This window comes from Somniosus microcephalus, unplaced genomic scaffold (genome assembly GCF_052327205.1).
Source record: "Somniosus microcephalus isolate GS21.2 unplaced genomic scaffold, FLI_Smic_1.0 unresolved_chr7, whole genome shotgun sequence".
Taxonomy (NCBI): Eukaryota; Metazoa; Chordata; class Chondrichthyes; order Squaliformes; family Somniosidae; genus Somniosus; species Somniosus microcephalus.
In genome coordinates, this window is record NW_028225185.1 from 31175775 (window position 1) to 31196380 (window position 20606).

The following is a 20606-nucleotide window of genomic DNA, read 5'->3' on the forward strand; positions in this document are numbered from 1 at the left end:
GATAGGGAGGGTTGTCGAGGCTGGAGGAGGTTACAGAGACGGAGGGTTGTCGAGGCTGGAGGAGGTTACAGAGATAGGGAGGGTTGTAGGGGGTGGAGGAGGTTACAGAGACAGGGAGGGTTGTCGAGGCTGGAAGCGGTTTCAGAGATAGGGAGGGTTGTAGTGGCTGGAGGAGGTTACAGAGATAGGGAGGGTTGTAGGGGCTGGAGGAGGTTTCAGAGATAGGGAGGGTTGTCGAGGCTGGAGGAGGTTACAGAGACAGGGAGGGTTGTCGAGGCTGAAGGAGGTTACAGAGATAGGGAGGGTTGTAGGGGCTGGAGGAGGTTGCAGAGATAGGGAGGGTTGTCGAGGCTGGAGGCGGTTACTGAGATAGGGAGGGTTGTCGAGGCTGGAGGAGGTTACAGAGATAGGGAGGGTTGTAGGGGCTGGAGGAGCTTAAAGAGATAGGGAGGGTTGTAGTGGCTGGAGGAGGTTTCAGAGATAGGGAGGGTTGTAGGGGCTGGAGGAGGTTACCAGTGATAGGGAGGGTTGTAGGGGGTGGAGGAGGTTACAGAGATAGGGAGGGTTGTAGGGGCTAGAGGAGGTTACAGAGATGGGGGTGCTGGAGGAGGTTACAGAGATAGGGAGGGTTGTAGGGGGCCTGGAGGAGGTTACAGAGATAGGGAGGGTTGTAGGGGCTGGAGGAGGTTACAGAGATAGGGAGGGTTGTCGGGGCTGGAGGAGGTTACAGAGATAGGGAGGGTTGTAGGGGCTGGAGGAGGTTACAGAGATAGGGAGGGTTGTAGGGACTGGAGGAGGTTGCAGAGATAGGGAGGGTTGTAGGGGCTGGAGGAGGTTACCGAGATAGGGAGGGTTGTAGGGGCTGGAGGAGGTTACAGAGATAGGGAGGGTTGTCGGGGCTGTAGGAGGTTACAGAGATGGGGTGGCTGGAGGAGGTTACAGAGATAGGGAGGGTTGTAGGGGCTGGAGGAGGTTACAAAGATAGGGAGGGCTGTAGGGGCTGGAGGAGGTTTCAGAGATAGGGAGGGTTGTTGGGGGTGGAGGAGGTTACAGAGACGGAGGGTTGTCGAGGCTGGAAGCGGTTTCAGAGATAGGGAGGGTTGTAGGGGCTGGAGGAGGTTTCAGAGATAGGGAGGGTTGTCGAGGCTGGAGGAGGTTACAGAGACAGGGAGGGTTGTCGAGGCTGAAGGAGTTTACAGAGATAGGGAGGGTTGTAGGGGGTGGAGGAGGTTACAGAGAGGGACGGTTGTAGGGGCTGGAGGAGGTTACAGAGATAGGGAGGGTTGTAGGGGGCCTGGAGGAGGTTACAGAGATAGGGAGGGTTGTAGGGGCTGGAGGAGGTTACAGAGATAGGGAGGGTTGTAGGGGCTGGAGGAGGTTGCAGAGATAGGGAGGGTTGTAGGGGCTGGAGGAGGGTACAGAGATAGGGAGGGTTGTCGAGGCTGGAGGAGGTTACAGAGACAGGGAGGGTTGTCGAGGCTGGAGGAGGTTACAGAGATAGGGAGTGTTGTCGGGGCTGGAGGCGGTTACAGAGATAGGGAGGGTTGTCGAGGCTGGAGGCGGTTACAGTGATAGGGAGAGTTGTAGGGGGTGGAGGAGGTTACAGAGATGGGGAGGGTTGTAGGGGCTGGAGGAGGTTACAGAGATAGGGAGGGTTGTAGGGGGCCTGGAGGAGGTTACAGAGATAGGGAGGGTTGTAGAGGCTGGAGGAGGTTACAGAGACAGGGAGGGTTGTCGGGGCTGGAGGAGGTTACAGAGATAGGGAGGGTTGTAGGGGCTGGAGGAGGTTACAGAGATAGGGAGGGTTGTAGGGGCTGGAGGAGGTTGCAGAGATAGGGTGGGTTGCAGGGGCTGGAGGAGGTTACAGAGATAGCGAGGGTTGTCGGGGCTGGAGGAGGTTACAGAGATAGGGAGGGTTGTGGGGCTGGAGGAGGTTACAGAGATAGGGAGGTTTGTAGGGGGCTGGAGGAGGTTACAGGCATCGGGAGGGTTGTAGGGGCTGGGGGAGGTTACAGAGATAGGGAGGGTTGTCGAGGCTGGAGGAGGTTACAGAGATAGGGAGGGTTGTAGGGGCTGGAGGAGGTTACACAGATAGGGAGGGTTGTCGAGGCTGGAGGAGGTTACAGACACAGGGAGGGTTGTCGAGGCTGGAGGAGGTTACAGAGATAGGGAGGGTTGTAGGGGCTGGAGGAGGTTACAGAGATAGGGAGGGTTGTAGGGCCTGGAGGAGGTTTCAGAGATAGGGAGGGTTGTAGGGGGTGGAGGAGGTTACAGAGACGGAGGGTTGTCGAGGCTGGAGGAGTTTACAGAGATAGGGAGGGTTGTAGGGGCTGGAGGAGTTTACAGAGATAGGGAGTGTTGTCGAGGCTGGAGGAGGTTACAGAGACAGGGAGGGTTGTCGAGGCTGGAGGAGTTTACAGAGATAGGGAGGGTTGTAGGGGCTGGAGGAGGTTACAGAGATAGGGAGGGTTGTCGAGGCTGGAGGAGGTTACAGAGACGGAGGGTTGTCGAGGCTGGAGGAGGTTACAGAGATAGGGAGGGTTGTAGGGGCTGGAGGAGGTTACAGAGATAGGGAGGGTTGTAGGGGCTGGAGGAGGTTTCAGAGATAGGGAGGGTTGTTGGGGGTGGAGGAGGTTACAGAGACAGGGAGGGTTGTCGAGGCTGGAAGCGGTTTCAGAGATAGGGAGGGTTGTAGGGGCTGGAGGAGGTTTCAGAGATAGGGAGGGTTGTCGAGGCTGGAGGAGGTTACAGAGACAGGGAGGGTTGTCGAGGCTGAACGAGTTTACAGAGATAGGGAGGGTTGTAGGGGGTGGAGGAGGTTACAGAGAGGGACGGTTGTAGGGGCTGGAGGAGGTTACAGAGATAGGGAGGGTTGTAGGGGGCCTGGAGGAGGTTACAGAGACAGGGAGGGTTGTAGGGGCTGGAGGAGGTTGCAGAGATAGGGAGGGTTGTCGGGGCTGGAGGAGGTTACAGAGATAGGGAGGGTTGTAGGGGCTGGAGGAGGTTGCAGAGATAGGGAGGGTTGCAGGGGCTGGAGGAGGTTACAGAGATAGGGAGGGTTGTCGAGGCTGGAGGAGGTTACAGAGACAGGGAGGGTTGTCGAGGCTGGAGGAGGTTACAGAGATAGGGAGTGTTGTCGGGGCTGGAGGCGGTTACAGAGATAGGGAGGGTTGTCGAGGCTGGAGGCGGTTACAGTGATAGGGAGAGTTGTAGGGGGTGGAGGAGGTTACAGAGATGGGGAGGGTTGTAGGGGCTGGAGGAGGTTACAGAGATAGGGAGGGTTGTAGGGGGCCTGGAGGAGGTTACAGAGATAGGGAGGGTTGTAGGGGCTGGAGGAAGTTAGAGATAGGGAGGGTTGTCGGGGCTGGAGGAGGTTACAGAGATAGGGAGGGTTGTAGGGGCTGGAGGAGGTTACAGAGATAGGGAGGGTTGTAGCGGCTGGAGGAGGTTGCAGAGATAGGGAGGGTTGCAGGGGCTGGAGGAGGTTACAGAGATAGGGAGTGTTGTAGGGGCTGGAGGAGGTTACAGAGATAGGGAGGGTAGTCGAGGCTGGAGGAGGTTACAGAGACAGGGAGGGTTGTCGAGGCTGGAGGAGGTTACAGAGATAGGGAGGGTTGTCGGGGCTGGAGGCGGTTATAGAGATCGGGAGGGTGGTAGGGGCTGGAGGAGGTTTCAGAGATATGGAGGGTTGTAGGGGGTGGAGGAGGTTACAGAGACAGGGAGGGTTGTCGAGGCTGGAGGAGGTTACAGAGATAGGGAGGGTTGTAGAGGCTGGAGGAGGTTACAGAGATAGGGAGGGTTGTAGGGGCTGGAGGAGGTTTCACAGATAGGGAGGGTTGTAGGGGCTGGAGGAGGTTACAGTGATAGGGAGGGTTGCAGGGGGTGGAGGAGGTTACAGAGATAGGGAGGGTTGTAGGGGCTGGACGAGGTTACAGAGATGGGGTGCTGGAGGAGGTTACAGAGATAGGGAGGGTTGGAGGGGCTGGAGGAGGTTACAGAGATAGGGAGGGTTGTCGGGGCTGGAGGAGGTTACAGAGATAGGGAGGGTTGTCGGGGCTGGAGGAGGTTGCAGAGATGGGGAGGGTTGTAGGGGCTGGAGGAGGTTACCGAGATAGGGAGGGTTGTAGGAGCTGGAGGAGGTTACAGAGATAGGGAGGGTTGTAGGGGCTAGAGGAGGTTACAGAGATAGGGAGGGTTGTGGGGCTGGAGGAGGTTACAGAGATAGGGAGGGCTGTAGGGGCTGGAGGAGGTTGCAGAGATAGGGAGGGTTGTCGGGGCTGGAGGAGGTTACAGAGATAGGGAGGGTTGTAGGGGCTGGAGGAGGTTACAGAGATAGGGAGTGTTGTAGGGGCTGGAGGAGGTTACAGAGATAGGGAGGGTTGTAGGGGCTAGAGGAGGTTACATAGATAGGGAGGGTTGTGGGGCTGGAGGAGGTTACAGAGATAGGGAGGGTTGTAGGGGCTGGAAGAGGTTACAGAGATAGGGAGGGTTGTAGGGGCTAGAGGAGGTTACAGAGATAGGGAGGGTTGTGGGGCTGGAGGAGGTTACAGAGATAGGGAGGTTTGTAGGGGGCTGGAGGAGGTTACAGGGATAGGGAGGGTTGCAGGGGCTGGGGGAGGTTACAGAGATAGGGAGGATTATAGGGGCTGGAGGAGGTTACAGAGATAGGAAGGGTTGTAGGGGCTGGAGGAGGTTACAGAGATAGGGGGGGCTGGAGGAGGTTACAGAGAAAGGGCGGGTTGTAGGGGGCCTGGAGGAGGTTACAGAGATAGGGAGGGTTGTAGGGGCTGGAGGAGGTTACAGAGATAGGGAGGGTTGTCGAGGCTGGAGGAGGTTACAGAGACAGGGAGGGTTGTCGAGGCTGGAGGAGGTTACAGAGACAGGGAGGGTTGTCGAGGCTGGAGGAGTTTACAGAGATAGGGAGGGTTGTAGGGGGTGGAGGAGGTTACAGAGATAGGGACGGTTGTAGGGGCTGGAGGAGGTTATAGAGATAGGGAGGGTTGTAGGGGGCCTGGAGGAGGTTACAGAGATAGGGAGGGTTGTCGGGGCTGGAGGAGGTTACAGAGATAGGGAGGGTTGTCGGGGCTGGAGGAGGTTACAGAGATAGGGAGGGTTGTCGGGGCTGGAGGAGGTTGCAGAGATAGGGAGGGTTGTAGGGGCTGGAGGAGGTTACAGAGATAGGGAGGGTTGTAGGGGCTGGAGGAGGTTACAGAGATAGGGAGGGTTGTCGAGGCTGGAGGAGGTTACAGAGACAGGGAGGGTTGTCGAGGCTGGAGGAGGTTACAGAGATAGGGAGGGTTGTAGGGGCTGGAGGAGGTTACAGAGACAGGGAGGGTTGTCGAGGCTGGAGGAGGTTACAGAGATAGGGAGGGTTGTAGGGGCTGGAGGAGGTTACAGAGATAGGGAGGGTTGTAGTGGCTGGAGGAGGTTTCAGAGATAGGGAGGGTTGTAGGGGCTGGAGGAGGTTACCAGTGATAGGGAGGGTTGTAGGGGGTGGAGGAGGTTACAGAGATAGGGAGGGTTGTAGGGGCTGGAGGAGGTTACAGAGATGGGGGTGCTGGAGGAGGTTACAGAGATAGGGAGGGTTGTCGAGGCTGGAGGAGGTTTCAGAGATAGGGAGGGTTGTCGGGGCTGGAGGAGGTTACAGAGATAGGGAGGGCTGTAGGGGGCTGGAGGTTGTTACAGGGATAGGGAGGGTTGCAGGGGCTGGGGGAGGTGACAGAGATAGGGAGGATTATAGGGGCTGGAGGAGGTTACAGAGATAGGGAGGTTTGTAGGGGGCTGGAGGTTGTTACAGGGATAGGGAGGGTTGCAGGGGCTGGGGGAGGTGACAGAGATAGGGAGGGTTGTAGGGGCTGGAGGAGGTTACAGAGATAGGGAGGGTTGTCGGGGCTGGAGGAGGTTTCAGAGATAGGGAGGGTTGTCGGGGCTGGAGGAGGTTACAGAGATAGGGAGGGTTGTCGGGGCTGGAGGAGGTTACAGAGATAGGGAGGTTTGTAGGGGGCTGGAGGTTGTTACAGGGATAGGGAGGGTTGCAGGGGCTGGGGGAGGTGACAGAGATAGGGAGGATTATAGGGGCTGGAGGAGGTTACAGAGATAGGAAGGGTTGTAGGGGCTGGAGGAGGTTACAGAGATAGGGGGTGCTGGAGGAGGTTACAGAGAAAGGGCGGGTTGTAGGGGGCCTGGAGGAGGTTACAGAGATAGGGAGGGTTGTAGGGGCTGGAGGAGGTTACAGAGATAGGGAGGGTTGTCGAGGCTGGAGGAGGTTACAGAGACAGGGAGGGTTGTCGAGGCTGGAGGAGTTTACAGAGATAGGGAGGGTTGTAGGGGGTGGAGGAGGTTACAGAGATAGGGACGGTTGTAGGGGCTGGAGGAGGTTATAGAGATAGGGAGGGTTGTAGGGGGCCTGGAGGAGGTGACAGAGATAGGGAGGGTTGTCGGGGCTGGAGGAGGTTACAGAGATAGGGAGGGTTGTCGGGGCTGGAGGAGGTTACAGAGATAGGGAGGGTTGTAGGGGCTGGAGGAGGTTGCAGAGATAGGGAGGGTTGTAGGGGCTGGAGGAGGTTACAGAGATAGGGAGGGTTGTAGGGGCTGGAGGAGGTTACAGAGATAGGGAGGGTTGTCGAGGCTGGAGGAGGTTACAGAGACAGGGAGGGTTGTCGAGGCTGGAGGAGGTTACAGAGATAGGGAGGGTTGTAGGGGCTGGAGGCGGTTACAGAGATAGGGAGGGTTGTCGAGGCTGGAGGCGGTTACTGAGATAGGGAGGGTTGTCGAGGCTGGAGGAGGTTACAGAGATAGGGAGGGTTGTAGGGGCTGGAGGAGGTTACAGAGATAGGGAGGGTTGTAGTGGCTGGAGGAGGTTTCAGAGATAGGGAGGGTTGTAGGGGCTGGAGGAGGTTACCAGTGATAGGGAGGGTTGTAGGGGGTGGAGGAGGTTACAGAGATAGGGAGGGTTGTAGGGGCTGGAGGAGGTTCCAGAGATGGGGGTGCTGGAGGAGGTTACAGAGATAGGGAGGGTTGTCGAGGCTGGAGGAGGTTACAGAGACGGAGGGTTGTCGAGGCTGGAGGAGGTTACAGAGATAGGGAGGGTTGTAGGGGGTGGAGGAGGTTACAGAGACAGGGAGGGTTGTCGAGGCTGGAAGCGGTTTCAGAGATAGGGAGGGTTGTAGTGGCTGGAGGAGGTTACAGAGATAGGGAGGGTTGTAGGGGCTGGAGGAGGTTTCAGAGATAGGGAGGGTTGTCGAGGCTGGAGGAGGTTACAGAGACAGGGAGGGTTGTCGAGGCTGAAGGAGGTTACAGAGATAGGGAGGGTTGTAGGGGCTGGAGGAGGTTGCAGAGATAGGGAGGGTTGTCGAGGCTGGAGGCGGTTACTGAGATAGGGAGGGTTGTCGAGGCTGGAGGAGGTTACAGAGATAGGGAGGGTTGTAGGGGCTGGAGGAGCTTAAAGAGATAGGGAGGGTTGTAGTGGCTGGAGGAGGTTTCAGAGATAGGGAGGGTTGTAGGGGCTGGAGGAGGTTACCAGTGATAGGGAGGGTTGTAGGGGGTGGAGGAGGTTACAGAGATAGGGAGGGTTGTAGGGGCTAGAGGAGGTTACAGAGATGGGGGTGCTGGAGGAGGTTACAGAGATAGGGAGGGTTGTAGGGGGCCTGGAGGAGGTTACAGAGATAGGGAGGGTTGTAGGGGCTGGAGGAGGTTACAGAGATAGGGAGGGTTGTCGGGGCTGGAGGAGGTTACAGAGATAGGGAGGGTTGTAGGGGCTGGAGGAGGTTACAGAGATAGGGAGGGTTGTAGGGACTGGAGGAGGTTGCAGAGATAGGGAGGGTTGTAGGGGCTGGAGGAGGTTACCGAGATAGGGAGGGTTGTAGGGGCTGGAGGAGGTTACAGAGATAGGGAGGGTTGTCGGGGCTGTAGGAGGTTACAGAGATGGGGTGGCTGGAGGAGGTTACAGAGATAGGGAGGGTTGTAGGGGCTGGAGGAGGTTACAAAGATAGGGAGGGCTGTAGGGGCTGGAGGAGGTTTCAGAGATAGGGAGGGTTGTTGGGGGTGGAGGAGGTTACAGAGACGGAGGGTTGTCGAGGCTGGAAGCGGTTTCAGAGATAGGGAGGGTTGTAGGGGCTGGAGGAGGTTTCAGAGATAGGGAGGGTTGTCGAGGCTGGAGGAGGTTACAGAGACAGGGAGGGTTGTCGAGGCTGAAGGAGTTTACAGAGATAGGGAGGGTTGTAGGGGGTGGAGGAGGTTACAGAGAGGGACGGTTGTAGGGGCTGGAGGAGGTTACAGAGATAGGGAGGGTTGTAGGGGGCCTGGAGGAGGTTACAGAGATAGGGAGGGTTGTAGGGGCTGGAGGAGGTTACAGAGATAGGGAGGGTTGTAGGGGCTGGAGGAGGTTGCAGAGATAGGGAGGGTTGTAGGGGCTGGAGGAGGGTACAGAGATAGGGAGGGTTGTCGAGGCTGGAGGAGGTTACAGAGACAGGGAGGGTTGTCGAGGCTGGAGGAGGTTACAGAGATAGGGAGTGTTGTCGGGGCTGGAGGCGGTTACAGAGATAGGGAGGGTTGTCGAGGCTGGAGGCGGTTACAGTGATAGGGAGAGTTGTAGGGGGTGGAGGAGGTTACAGAGATGGGGAGGGTTGTAGGGGCTGGAGGAGGTTACAGAGATAGGGAGGGTTGTAGGGGGCCTGGAGGAGGTTACAGAGATAGGGAGGGTTGTAGAGGCTGGAGGAGGTTACAGAGACAGGGAGGGTTGTCGGGGCTGGAGGAGGTTACAGAGATAGGGAGGGTTGTAGGGGCTGGAGGAGGTTACAGAGATAGGGAGGGTTGTAGGGGCTGGAGGAGGTTGCAGAGATAGGGTGGGTTGCAGGGGCTGGAGGAGGTTACAGAGATAGCGAGGGTTGTCGGGGCTGGAGGAGGTTACAGAGATAGGGAGGGTTGTGGGGCTGGAGGAGGTTACAGAGATAGGGAGGTTTGTAGGGGGCTGGAGGAGGTTACAGGCATCGGGAGGGTTGTAGGGGCTGGGGGAGGTTACAGAGATAGGGAGGGTTGTCGAGGCTGGAGGAGGTTACAGAGATAGGGAGGGTTGTAGGGGCTGGAGGAGGTTACACAGATAGGGAGGGTTGTCGAGGCTGGAGGAGGTTACAGACACAGGGAGGGTTGTCGAGGCTGGAGGAGGTTACAGAGATAGGGAGGGTTGTAGGGGCTGGAGGAGGTTACAGAGATAGGGAGGGTTGTAGGGCCTGGAGGAGGTTTCAGAGATAGGAAGGGTTGTAGGGGGTGGAGGAGGTTACAGAGACGGAGGGTTGTCGAGGCTGGAGGAGTTTACAGAGATAGGGAGGGTTGTAGGGGCTGGAGGAGTTTACAGAGATAGGGAGTGTTGTCGAGGCTGGAGGAGGTTACAGAGACAGGGAGGGTTGTCGAGGCTGGAGGAGTTTACAGAGATAGGGAGGGTTGTAGGGGCTGGAGGAGGTTACAGAGATAGGGAGGGTTGTCGAGGCTGGAGGAGGTTACAGAGACGGAGGGTTGTCGAGGCTGGAGGAGGTTACAGAGATAGGGAGGGTTGTAGGGGCTGGAGGAGGTTACAGAGATAGGGAGGGTTGTAGGGGCTGGAGGAGGTTTCAGAGATAGGGAGGGTTGTTGGGGGTGGAGGAGGTTACAGAGACAGGGAGGGTTGTCGAGGCTGGAAGCGGTTTCAGAGATAGGGAGGGTTGTAGGGGCTGGAGGAGGTTTCAGAGATAGGGAGGGTTGTCGAGGCTGGAGGAGGTTACAGAGACAGGGAGGGTTGTCGAGGCTGAACGAGTTTACAGAGATAGGGAGGGTTGTAGGGGGTGGAGGAGGTTACAGAGAGGGACGGTTGTAGGGGCTGGAGGAGGTTACAGAGATAGGGAGGGTTGTAGGGGGCCTGGAGGAGGTTACAGAGATAGGGAGGGTTGTAGGGGCTGGAGGAGGTTGCAGAGATAGGGAGGGTTGTCGGGGCTGGAGGAGGTTACAGAGATAGGGAGGGTTGTAGGGGCTGGAGGAGGTTGCAGAGATAGGGAGGGTTGCAGGGGCTGGAGGAGGTTACAGAGATAGGGAGGGTTGTCGAGGCTGGAGGAGGTTACAGAGACAGGGAGGGTTGTCGAGGCTGGAGGAGGTTACAGAGATAGGGAGTGTTGTCGGGGCTGGAGGCGGTTACAGAGATAGGGAGGGTTGTCGAGGCTGGAGGCGGTTACAGTGATAGGGAGAGTTGTAGGGGGTGGAGGAGGTTACAGAGATGGGGAGGGTTGTAGGGGCTGGAGGAGGTTACAGAGATAGGGAGGGTTGTAGGGGGCCTGGAGGAGGTTACAGAGATAGGGAGGGTTGTAGGGGCTGGAGGAAGTTAGAGATAGGGAGGGTTGTCGGGGCTGGAGGAGGTTACAGAGATAGGGAGGGTTGTAGGGGCTGGAGGAGGTTACAGAGATAGGGAGGGTTGTAGCGGCTGGAGGAGGTTGCAGAGATAGGGAGGGTTGCAGGGGCTGGAGGAGGTTACAGAGATAGGGAGTGTTGTAGGGGCTGGAGGAGGTTACAGAGATAGGGAGGGTAGTCGAGGCTGGAGGAGGTTACAGAGACAGGGAGGGTTGTCGAGGCTGGAGGAGGTTACAGAGATAGGGAGGGTTGTCGGGGCTGGAGGCGGTTATAGAGATCGGGAGGGTGGTAGGGGCTGGAGGAGGTTTCAGAGATATGGAGGGTTGTAGGGGGTGGAGGAGGTTACAGAGACAGGGAGGGTTGTCGAGGCTGGAGGAGGTTACAGAGATAGGGAGGGTTGTAGAGGCTGGAGGAGGTTACAGAGATAGGGAGGGTTGTAGGGGCTGGAGGAGGTTTCACAGATAGGGAGGGTTGTAGGGGCTGGAGGAGGTTACAGTGATAGGGAGGGTTGCAGGGGGTGGAGGAGGTTACAGAGATAGGGAGGGTTGTAGGGGCTGGACGAGGTTACAGAGATGGGGTGCTGGAGGAGGTTACAGAGATAGGGAGGGTTGGAGGGGCTGGAGGAGGTTACAGAGATAGGGAGGGTTGTCGGGGCTGGAGGAGGTTACAGAGATAGGGAGGGTTGTCGGGGCTGGAGGAGGTTGCAGAGATGGGGAGGGTTGTAGGGGCTGGAGGAGGTTACCGAGATAGGGAGGGTTGTAGGAGCTGGAGGAGGTTACAGAGATAGGGAGGGTTGTAGGGGCTAGAGGAGGTTACAGAGATAGGGAGGGTTGTGGGGCTGGAGGAGGTTACAGAGATAGGGAGGGCTGTAGGGGCTGGAGGAGGTTGCAGAGATAGGGAGGGTTGTCGGGGCTGGAGGAGGTTACAGAGATAGGGAGGGTTGTAGGGGCTGGAGGAGGTTACAGAGATAGGGAGTGTTGTAGGGGCTGGAGGAGGTTACAGAGATAGGGAGGGTTGTAGGGGCTAGAGGAGGTTACATAGATAGGGAGGGTTGTGGGGCTGGAGGAGGTTACAGAGATAGGGAGGGTTGTAGGGGCTGGAAGAGGTTACAGAGATAGGGAGGGTTGTAGGGGCTAGAGGAGGTTACAGAGATAGGGAGGGTTGTGGGGCTGGAGGAGGTTACAGAGATAGGGAGGTTTGTAGGGGGCTGGAGGAGGTTACAGGGATAGGGAGGGTTGCAGGGGCTGGGGGAGGTTACAGAGATAGGGAGGATTATAGGGGCTGGAGGAGGTTACAGAGATAGGAAGGGTTGTAGGGGCTGGAGGAGGTTACAGAGATAGGGGGGGCTGGAGGAGGTTACAGAGAAAGGGCGGGTTGTAGGGGGCCTGGAGGAGGTTACAGAGATAGGGAGGGTTGTAGGGGCTGGAGGAGGTTACAGAGATAGGGAGGGTTGTCGAGGCTGGAGGAGGTTACAGAGACAGGGAGGGTTGTCGAGGCTGGAGGAGGTTACAGAGACAGGGAGGGTTGTCGAGGCTGGAGGAGTTTACAGAGATAGGGAGGGTTGTAGGGGGTGGAGGAGGTTACAGAGATAGGGACGGTTGTAGGGGCTGGAGGAGGTTATAGAGATAGGGAGGGTTGTAGGGGGCCTGGAGGAGGTTACAGAGATAGGGAGGGTTGTCGGGGCTGGAGGAGGTTACAGAGATAGGGAGGGTTGTCGGGGCTGGAGGAGGTTACAGAGATAGGGAGGGTTGTCGGGGCTGGAGGAGGTTGCAGAGATAGGGAGGGTTGTAGGGGCTGGAGGAGGTTACAGAGATAGGGAGGGTTGTAGGGGCTGGAGGAGGTTACAGAGATAGGGAGGGTTGTCGAGGCTGGAGGAGGTTACAGAGACAGGGAGGGTTGTCGAGGCTGGAGGAGGTTACAGAGATAGGGAGGGTTGTAGGGGCTGGAGGAGGTTACAGAGACAGGGAGGGTTGTCGAGGCTGGAGGAGGTTACAGAGATAGGGAGGGTTGTAGGGGCTGGAGGAGGTTACAGAGATAGGGAGGGTTGTAGTGGCTGGAGGAGGTTTCAGAGATAGGGAGGGTTGTAGGGGCTGGAGGAGGTTACCAGTGATAGGGAGGGTTGTAGGGGGTGGAGGAGGTTACAGAGATAGGGAGGGTTGTAGGGGCTGGAGGAGGTTACAGAGATGGGGGTGCTGGAGGAGGTTACAGAGATAGGGAGGGTTGTCGAGGCTGGAGGAGGTTACAGAGACGGAGGGTTGTCGAGGCTGGAGGAGGTTACAGAGATAGGGAGGGTTGTAGGGGCTGGAGGAGGTTACAGAGATAGGGAGGGTTGTCGGGGCTGGAGGAGGTTTCAGAGATAGGGAGGGTTGTAGGGGGTGGAGGAGGTTACAGAGACAGGGAGGGTTGTCGAGGCTGGAAGCGGTTTCAGAGATAGGGAGGGTTGTAGGGGCTGGAGGAGGTTACAGAGATAGGGACGGTTGTAGGGGCTGGAGGAGGTTTCAGAGATAGGGAGGGTTGTCGAGGCTGGAGGAGGTTACAGAGACAGGGAGGGTTGTAGGGGGTGGAGGAGGTTACAGAGATAGGGAGGGGTGTAGGGGCTGGAGGAGGTTACAGAGATAGGGACGGTTGTAGGGGCTGGAGGAGGTTACAGAGATAGGGAGGGTTGTAGGGGCTGGAGGAGGTTACAGAGATAGGGAGGGGTGTAGGGGCTGGAGGAGGTTACAGAGATAGGGACGGTTGTAGGGGCTGGAGGAGGTTACAGAGATAGGGAGGGTTGTAGGGGGCCTGGAGGAGGTTACAGAGATAGGGAGGGTTGTATGGGCTGGAGGAGGTTACAGAGATAGGGAGGGTTGTCGGGGCTGGAGGAGGTTACAGAGATAGGGAGGGTTGTAGGGGCTGGAGGAGGTTGCAGAGATAGGGAGGGTTGTCGAGGCTGGAGGCGGTTACAGAGATAGGGAGGGTTGTAGGGGCTGGAGGAGGTTACCAGTGATAGGGAGGGTTGTAGGGGCTAGAGGAGGTTACAGAGATGGGGGTGCTGGAGGAGGTTACAGAGATAGGGAGGGTTGTAGGGGGCCTGGAGGAGGTTACAGAGATAGGGAGGGTTGTCGGGGCTGGAGGAGGTTACAGAGATAGGGAGGGTTGTAGGGGCTGGAGGAGGTTTCAGAGATAGGGAGGGTTGTAGGGGCTGGAGGAGGTTACAGAGATAGGGAGGGTTGTAGGGGCTGGAGGAGGTTACAGAGATAGGGAGGGTTGTAGGGGCTGGAGGAGGTTACAGAGATAGGGAGGGTTGTAGGGGCTGGAGGAGGTTACAGAGATAGGGAGGGTTGTAGGGGCTGGAGGCGAGAATTGGAGGCCCAGAGGGGCGACCGACACACAAGTGGGTCTCCCCGGGTCGTTGAGACAGACAAAGATCGGGAGTTTTGCAGGCTGACTAACGTGGACAATCCTAGCCCCAAACCAACCAGCCAGTCTCACCTCCGCTCGGTGCCCCCTCTCCCCGGGATGGCCGAGCTGTAAGCTGCTCTGTTATCACCGCCTCTCCCCTCCCGGCCCGTTCTTTGACACGTGATGTTTCCCGTTCGAACCACAGTTATACCTACGAGGACGAGCGGGGCGTCTTCCCGGAATGCCAGTTTGTTTACGACCTGGAAGTCCCGGTGGATTTCGTGCCGGAGGCGGGCGACGGAGAGGTTCTGGAATTCTACCTCTGGCCGCTGGAGCAGGTAAGAGGAGGGTGGAATCGGGACTTTTTCCGCATAACCCACCGGACCAGAACCCCCGCTCCTCACCCCGCACTCGACCCCCATTCTCGCTAACTGACGTAAGAAAACTACTCGGCACGTGGTCTAAGCGTTAAACAAAGCTTTAATCAACTGTTTTACAACATGGAGGTCTCGTCGTGTCCTTCACTAGTTCCTGTTAAGAATGTCCTGAGCAAGCTGGGCCCGTGCCCGAGTATTTATACTCTCCCTGGACAGCGCCACCCGCAGGCCGCTCAGTTGATTCATTTCACCAACTCCCCCTCCCCCATTCTCACCCCACCCTCCCCCATTCTCATCTCACCCCACCCCCCCCCCCCCCCCTCGATGTTCGTGTGGAGCAGCAGGTGGGCCTCCTGGCCTGTTCCTGTACAACTCCGTGTAATTTCCCCTTTCTCCGCGATTCCAGGTGAAAGAGGCCGTCGCCACCTCTGAATTCAAACCCAATTGTGCGATGGTGGTGCTGGACTTCCTCATAAGACACGGAGTCTTAGACGCTGACAACGGTGAGTGTGGTTGGGGATGGGAGGGCTATCAGGATGTCAACTGTGTGCTTATTCATTCAGTGAAGGGGGAAAGTGATCACTATGGCCTCGGATTTCCCCACCTCAGGACGGCCTAAAGTTTTTTTTTGAAGTGTGGTCACTGTTGTAATGTTGGAAATGCAGCAGCCAATTTGCGCACAGCAAGCTCCCACAAACAGCAATCTGATAACGAGCAGATAACCTGTTTTTATTGATGCTCGGTAAAGGATACTATTGGCTCCAGGACACCGAGGTGAACTCTCTCTCTCCCCCCCCCTTCTTCCAATAGTGGCCGTGGGATCTTTTACGTCCACCTGAGAGAGCAGACAGAGCCTCGGTTTAACGTCTCGTCTGAGAAGTCGACATCTCCGACAGTGCGGCGCTCCCTCGGTGCCGCCCCTCCGACAGTGCAGCGCTCCCTCGGTGCCGCCCCTCCGACAGTGCGGCGCTCCCTCAGTACCGCCCCTCCGACAGTGCGGCGCTCCCTCGGTGCCGCCCCTCCGACAGTGCGGCGCTCCCTCGGTGCCGCCCCTCCGACAGTGCGGCGCTCCCTCGGTGCCGCCCCTCCGACAGTGCGGCGCTCCCTCGGTGCCGCCCCTCCGACAGTGCGGCGCTCCCTCGGTACCGCCCCTCCGACAGTGCGGCGCTCCCTCAGTACTGCACTGGGAGTGTCGTCCTGGATTGTGGGGCTCGAGTGGGGTCTCGGACCCACGACCTTAAGTCAAGAGGGGTGGGCGAGACCCACTGCGCCTTGGCTGACGTCATGACACAATGCAGGGGGAAAACGCGGGCCCCATTGATTGAAGCTTAAACAGACGCTAAGTATGTTTGTGTTGCAGAGAGATATTACCACCAGTTTGTGGAGGGGCTGCACAGGGAGCTGTGAGCTGGACGACGAGACACGAATCCACACCGAAACCCCCGGAATTTCAGACCAATCCCGAGCGGGTCTGTCCCGTCGTTTTGTATCTTTCCAATTAAACAGTCCTGAACGAGAAAGCGAGCGAGACCGTGTGTCGGGGACGGTTCGGCAAATGCGCCAGCTGCTTCAGCACAGGGCGATCCCGGTAGCCAATGGGAACTGTCCCAGCCCGCCAGCAGGAGCTGGGCTTCCCCCCCCCCTGACAACACCAAGGGGACGTTTCCCACCTCCTGGGCCCCTCCGGCTGAGACGGACAGTCTCGCACTGCATTTGATTGCACAGACTGGGCTTGTGTTCCCTCGAGTGTAGAAGATTAAGGGGGGATCTGATCGAGGTGTTTGAGATGATTAAAGGATTCGATCGAGAGAGAAACTATTTCCTCTGGTGGGGAGAGTCCAGAACAAGGGGGCAGAACCTTCAAATTAGAGCCAGGCCGTTCAGGGGTGATGTCAGGAAGCACTTCTTCACACAAAGGCTGGTGGGAATCGGGAACTCTCCCCCCCAAAGAGCTGTCGAGGCTGGGGGTCAGTTGCAAATTTCAAATCTGAGATTTCTGTTGTATTAAGGGTTATGTAACCAAGGTGGGTAGATGGAGTTAAGATACAAATCAGTCGTGATCTCATTGAATGGTGGAACAGGCTCGAGGGGCTGAACGGCCTCCTCCTGTTCCTAATGTAACAGGCTCGAGGGGGCTGAACGGCCTCCTCCTGTTCCTAATGTAACAGGCTCAAGGGGCTGAACGGCCTCCTCCTGTTCCTAATGTAACAGGCTCGAGGGGGCTGAACGGCCTCCTCCTGTTCCTAATGTAACAGGCTCGAGGGGGGCTGAACGGCCTCCTCCTGTTCCTAATGTAACAGGCTCGAGGGGGGCTGAACGGCCTCCTCCTGTTCCTAATGTAACAGGCCCGAGGGGGCTGAACGGCCTCCTCCTGTTCCTAATGTAACAGGCTCGAGGGGGCTGAACGGCCTCCTCCTGTTCCTAATGTAACAGGCTCGAGGGGGGCTGAACGGCCTCCTCCTGTTCCTAATGTAACAGGCCCGAGGGGGCTGAACGGCCTCCTCCTGTTCCTAATGTAACAGGCTCGAGGGGCTGAACGGACTCCTCCTGTTCCTAATGTAACAGGCTCGAGGGGCTGAACGGCCTCCTCCTGTTCCTAATGTAACAGGCTCGAGGGGCTGAACGGACTCCTCCTGTTCCTAATGTAACAGGCTCGAGGGGCTGAACGGCCTCCTCCTGTTCCTAATGTAACAGGCTCGAGGGGCTGAACGGCCTCCTCCTGTTCCTAATGTAACAGGCTCGAGGGGCTGAACGGCCTCCTCCTGTTCCTAATGTAACAGGCTCGAGGGGCTGAACGGACTCCTCCTGTTCCTAATGTAACAGGCTCGAGGGGCTGAACGGCCTCCTCCTGTTCCTAATGTAACAGGCTCGAGGGGCTGAACGGACTCCTCCTGTTCCTAATGTAACAGGCTCGAGGGGCTGAACGGCCTCCTCCTGTTCCTATGAATGACACGGACCGTGCGAATCGCCCATCGCTCCTGCAAACTCACTTCACATCGGACGAAGGACCCCATCGGTCCGAGCTGGACTCGAGCCCTGGCCAGATGGCAAAAGGCTATTGACGTCGATTCATCACAGGCTCCGCGTTTGGACGCAAGAAACACATATTTTCGGGACTTTTTTTTTTAATTAGTACAAAAGTACATATGGGGGGGCTCATAAAAATATTTACAATCTGTTTCTCTCCTCAAACGCTTCAGGATCAGTTCGTCTTATTAAACGGCGTCACTGCAGATTCCCAGTCAGCGGACTTCTCGGTCTTCATCGGGTGGCGACTCCCCAGGAGCGCTGCCGACCGCCACAGCCCACGGCAAACACCCGGCACTGGCGAGACAAAAGAAGAAAAGGACTTGAGTTCATACACTGCCTTTCCCCACCTCAGGACGTCCCAAAGCGCTTCACAGCCAATGGAGGACTTTTTCTGAAGGGTGGTCACTGTTGTAATGTAGGAAACACGGCAGCCAATTTGTGCACAGCAAGCTCCCACAAACATCACCGTGATAAAATGACCAGATAATAGTGGATCTTTTACATCCACCTGAGGGGGCAGGCGGTGCCTTGGTTTAAGGTTTTATCCTGAATGTCGGCCCCTCTGACAGTGCGGCGCTCCCTCGGTACCGCCCCTCCGACAGTGCGGCGCTCCCTCGGTACCGCCCCTCCGACAGTGCGGCGCTCCCTCAGTACCGCCCCTCCCACAGTGCAGCGCTCCCTCGGTACCGCCCCTCCCACAGTGCGGCGCTCCCTCGGTACCGCCCCTCCAACAGTGCGGCGCTCCCTCGGTACCGCCCCTCCGACAGTGCGGCGCTCCCTCGGTACTGCCCCTCCGATCGTGCAGCGCTCCCTCAGTACCGCCCCTCCGACAGTGCGGCCCCTCCGACAGTGCGGCGCTCCCTCGGTACTGCCCCTCCGATCGTGCAGCGCTCCCTCAGTACCGCCCCTCCCACAGTGCGGCGCTCCCTCAGTACCGCCCCTCCGACAGTGCGGCGCTCCCTCGGTACTGCCCCTCCGATCGTGCAGCGCTCCCTCGGTACCGCCCCTCCGATCGTGCAGCGCTCCCTCAGTACCGCCCCTCTGACAGTGCGGCGCTCCCTCAGTACCGCCCCTCCGACAGTGCGGCGCTCCCTCAGTACCGCCCCTCCGACAGTGCGGCGCTCCCTCAGTACTGGCACCAGGGGAGTGTCGGGGTGGATTATGGGGCTCGAGTCTCTGGACCTACTGATATAGAGGGCAGTGATCATGATCGAGCCCCCTCCCCTGCAGACCCCCCACGTGCCTCGAGTCAAGCCGAACCATGAGCGCACTTACCGACACGGGTGACGAGATTTGGGCAAAGTCTACTGTAAAGAAAAAAAAAAGAATAAAAGTTAATTTAACATTTGAAGTCGAGACTAAAAAGGACACTTTCGATGAGGTGCTAAGAGATTGGGTGGGGAAACAAGGGAGAGGTACCTCGGAGGACGGAGCGAGGCCTGGCTCCTTGCGCCCCAGTTTCGTGCCTTCCTTCCAGCCCATCGCCTGCATCATGCGGTTCCCGATGTCGTGGCTCACTCCATCGTACCTACAGGGACACAAACTGAGCTGAGCGCCGTTCGACAGCCTGCAGCGGCACTTTTAACCTGCTAACAATCACCCGCTATTACCCGTCGAGAGTCGCCGCTTGACCCTCGGCTCAGGCTCCGTCCCTGGCTTCGCGGCAGCCTGGGAGCAGGTCAGGGCCCAGCCCTGCCTCCCCGTGTCAAGGCCCAGACTTGGGGTGGCCGTGTCCTACTCAAGAAACGTGCAACTCCCCCCGCCCATCGCGTGTCGCCCGCACACCCGCTTCTTTATTAAGCTCCTCTACGACGGCGCAGTGATGGGAAAATCACAGCCGGCTGACCCGTCGTGAATGCTACGCGGGCGCGGAAATTTAAAGTGGCCGCGCAGAGCAAAACGCAGCTTCGCAGGGAACACGGGGCCTCGGCCCTTCGCCCGGGCCCCCCCCCCTCGACGCCGCAACTTAAGGCAGGAGCTGAGGGAGACGTACATCGCCTGTGTCCTTTTACGTTTGGGTTCAAATGCGTCCGGGATCCCCAGCTTGCCTCGCCTCTCTGCCGCTCTGTATTTGAACTGTGGGTGAAAATTAAAAAGGTTATTAAGCGAAGAAGGGTTTTTAAACCCGAGATTATTCCAGCAGGGACGGGACGGGTCGGGATTATTCACAACCACCGTGTTGAGAAGGGGCTGGGTGAACGGGTACAAAGCTGACGCTCGCCTCTCTCCCCAGTTAAGGAGGACTGGGTCCCAGCCCCCGGTCTGTGCACAGTTCTGGTCTCCGTATTATAAAAAGGACATACAGAAGAAGGTATAGTAAAGATTGACAAGGATGATACCAGAACTAAGAGGTTAAACCCATCAGGAAAGATTGAACGAGCTGGGGCTCTTTTCTCTAGAATAGAGAAGGCCGAGGGGTGACCTGATCGAGGTCTTTAAGATTATGAAGGGGGTTCGATAGGGTAGACGTAGAGACGATGTTTCCACTTGTGGGGGAGACCAGAACTAGGGGCCATCAATATAAGAGAGTCACTAATAAATCCAATCGGGAATTCAGGAGAAACTTCTTTCCCCAGAGAGTGGTGAGAATGTGGAACTCGCTCCCACAGGGAGTGGTCGAGGCGAATAGTGTAGATGTATTTAAGGGGGAAGCTGGATAAACACACGAGGGAGAAGGGAATAGAAGGAGATGGTGATGGGGTGAGATGAAGAGGGGGCGGGAGGAGGCTCGTGTGGAGCAGGAACACCGGCACGGAGCAGAGGGGCCGAATGGCCTGTTTCTGTGCCGTATATCCTGTGTAATCCCAGAACTGTGCACAGTGCTCCAAGTGTGGTCTAACCAAGGTATATGGAGGCCAGAACTGTGCACAGTGCTCCAAGTGTGGTCTAACCAAGGTATATGGAGGCCAGAACTGTGCACAGTGCTCCAAGTGTGGTCTAACCAAGGTATATGGAGACCAGAACTGTGCACGGTGCCCCAAGTGTGTTCTAACCAGGGTATATGGAGACCAGAACTGTGCACAGTGCTCCAAGTGCGGTCTAACCAGGGTATATGGAGACCAGAACTGTGCACAGTGCTCCAAGTGTGGTCTAACCAAGGTATATGGAGGCCAGAACTGTGCACAGTGCTCCAAGTGCGGTCTAACCAGGGTATATGGAGACCAGAACTGTGCACAGTGCTCCAAGTGTGGTCTAACCAAGGTATATGGAGGCCAGAACTGTGCACAGTGCTCCAAGTGCGGTCTAACCAGGGTATATGGAGACCAGAACTGTGCACAGTGCTCCAAGTGTGGTCTAACCAGGGTATATGGAGACCAGAACTGTGCACAGTGCTCCAAGTGTGGTCTAACCAAGGTATAGGGAGACCAGAACTGTGCACAGTGCTCCAAGTGTGGTCTAACCAAGGTATATGGAGGCCAGAACTGTGCACAGTGCTCCAAGTGC

At 57.5% G+C, this 20606-nt stretch overlaps 2 protein-coding genes across 12 annotated transcripts in view; one reads left to right on the forward strand and one right to left on the reverse strand.

Annotated features, from left to right (window-relative positions):
- tpk2 (thiamin pyrophosphokinase 2) overlaps nucleotides 1-16287 on the forward strand; it is a 106932-nt gene extending 90645 nt beyond the window's left edge. Inside the window, exons 6-8 of one of the 5 annotated variants that reach the window (XM_085978889.1) lie at nucleotides 13961-14093; nucleotides 14539-14635; nucleotides 15493-15652. In XM_085978889.1, coding sequence (XP_085835015.1) covers nucleotides 13961-14093; nucleotides 14539-14635; nucleotides 15493-15539 — 277 coding nt within the window. In that variant the 3' untranslated portion in view covers nucleotides 15540-15652. Of the gene's footprint in view, nucleotides 1-13960; nucleotides 14094-14538; nucleotides 14636-15492 lie in introns of all 5 variants that reach the window. The other 4 variants (XM_085978891.1, XM_085978890.1, XM_085978888.1 and 1 more) reach the window with 4 other exon arrangements.
- Nucleotides 16288-17127: 840 nt separating this feature from the next.
- The window catches only part of rbm10 (RNA binding motif protein 10), a 137013-nt gene continuing 133534 nt past the window's right edge, over nucleotides 17128-20606 (reverse strand). For 3 of the 7 annotated variants that reach the window (XM_085978883.1, XM_085978887.1, XM_085978882.1), the window contains 3 exons: nucleotides 19156-19238; nucleotides 18582-18690; nucleotides 17129-17456 (listed from right to left, as the gene is read on the reverse strand). In XM_085978883.1, coding sequence (XP_085835009.1) covers nucleotides 17394-17456; nucleotides 18582-18690; nucleotides 19156-19238 — 255 coding nt within the window. In that variant the 3' untranslated portion in view covers nucleotides 17129-17393. Of the gene's footprint in view, nucleotides 17457-18437; nucleotides 18470-18581; nucleotides 18691-19155; nucleotides 19239-20606 lie in introns of all 7 variants that reach the window. The other 4 variants (XM_085978884.1, XM_085978881.1, XM_085978885.1 and 1 more) reach the window with 3 other exon arrangements.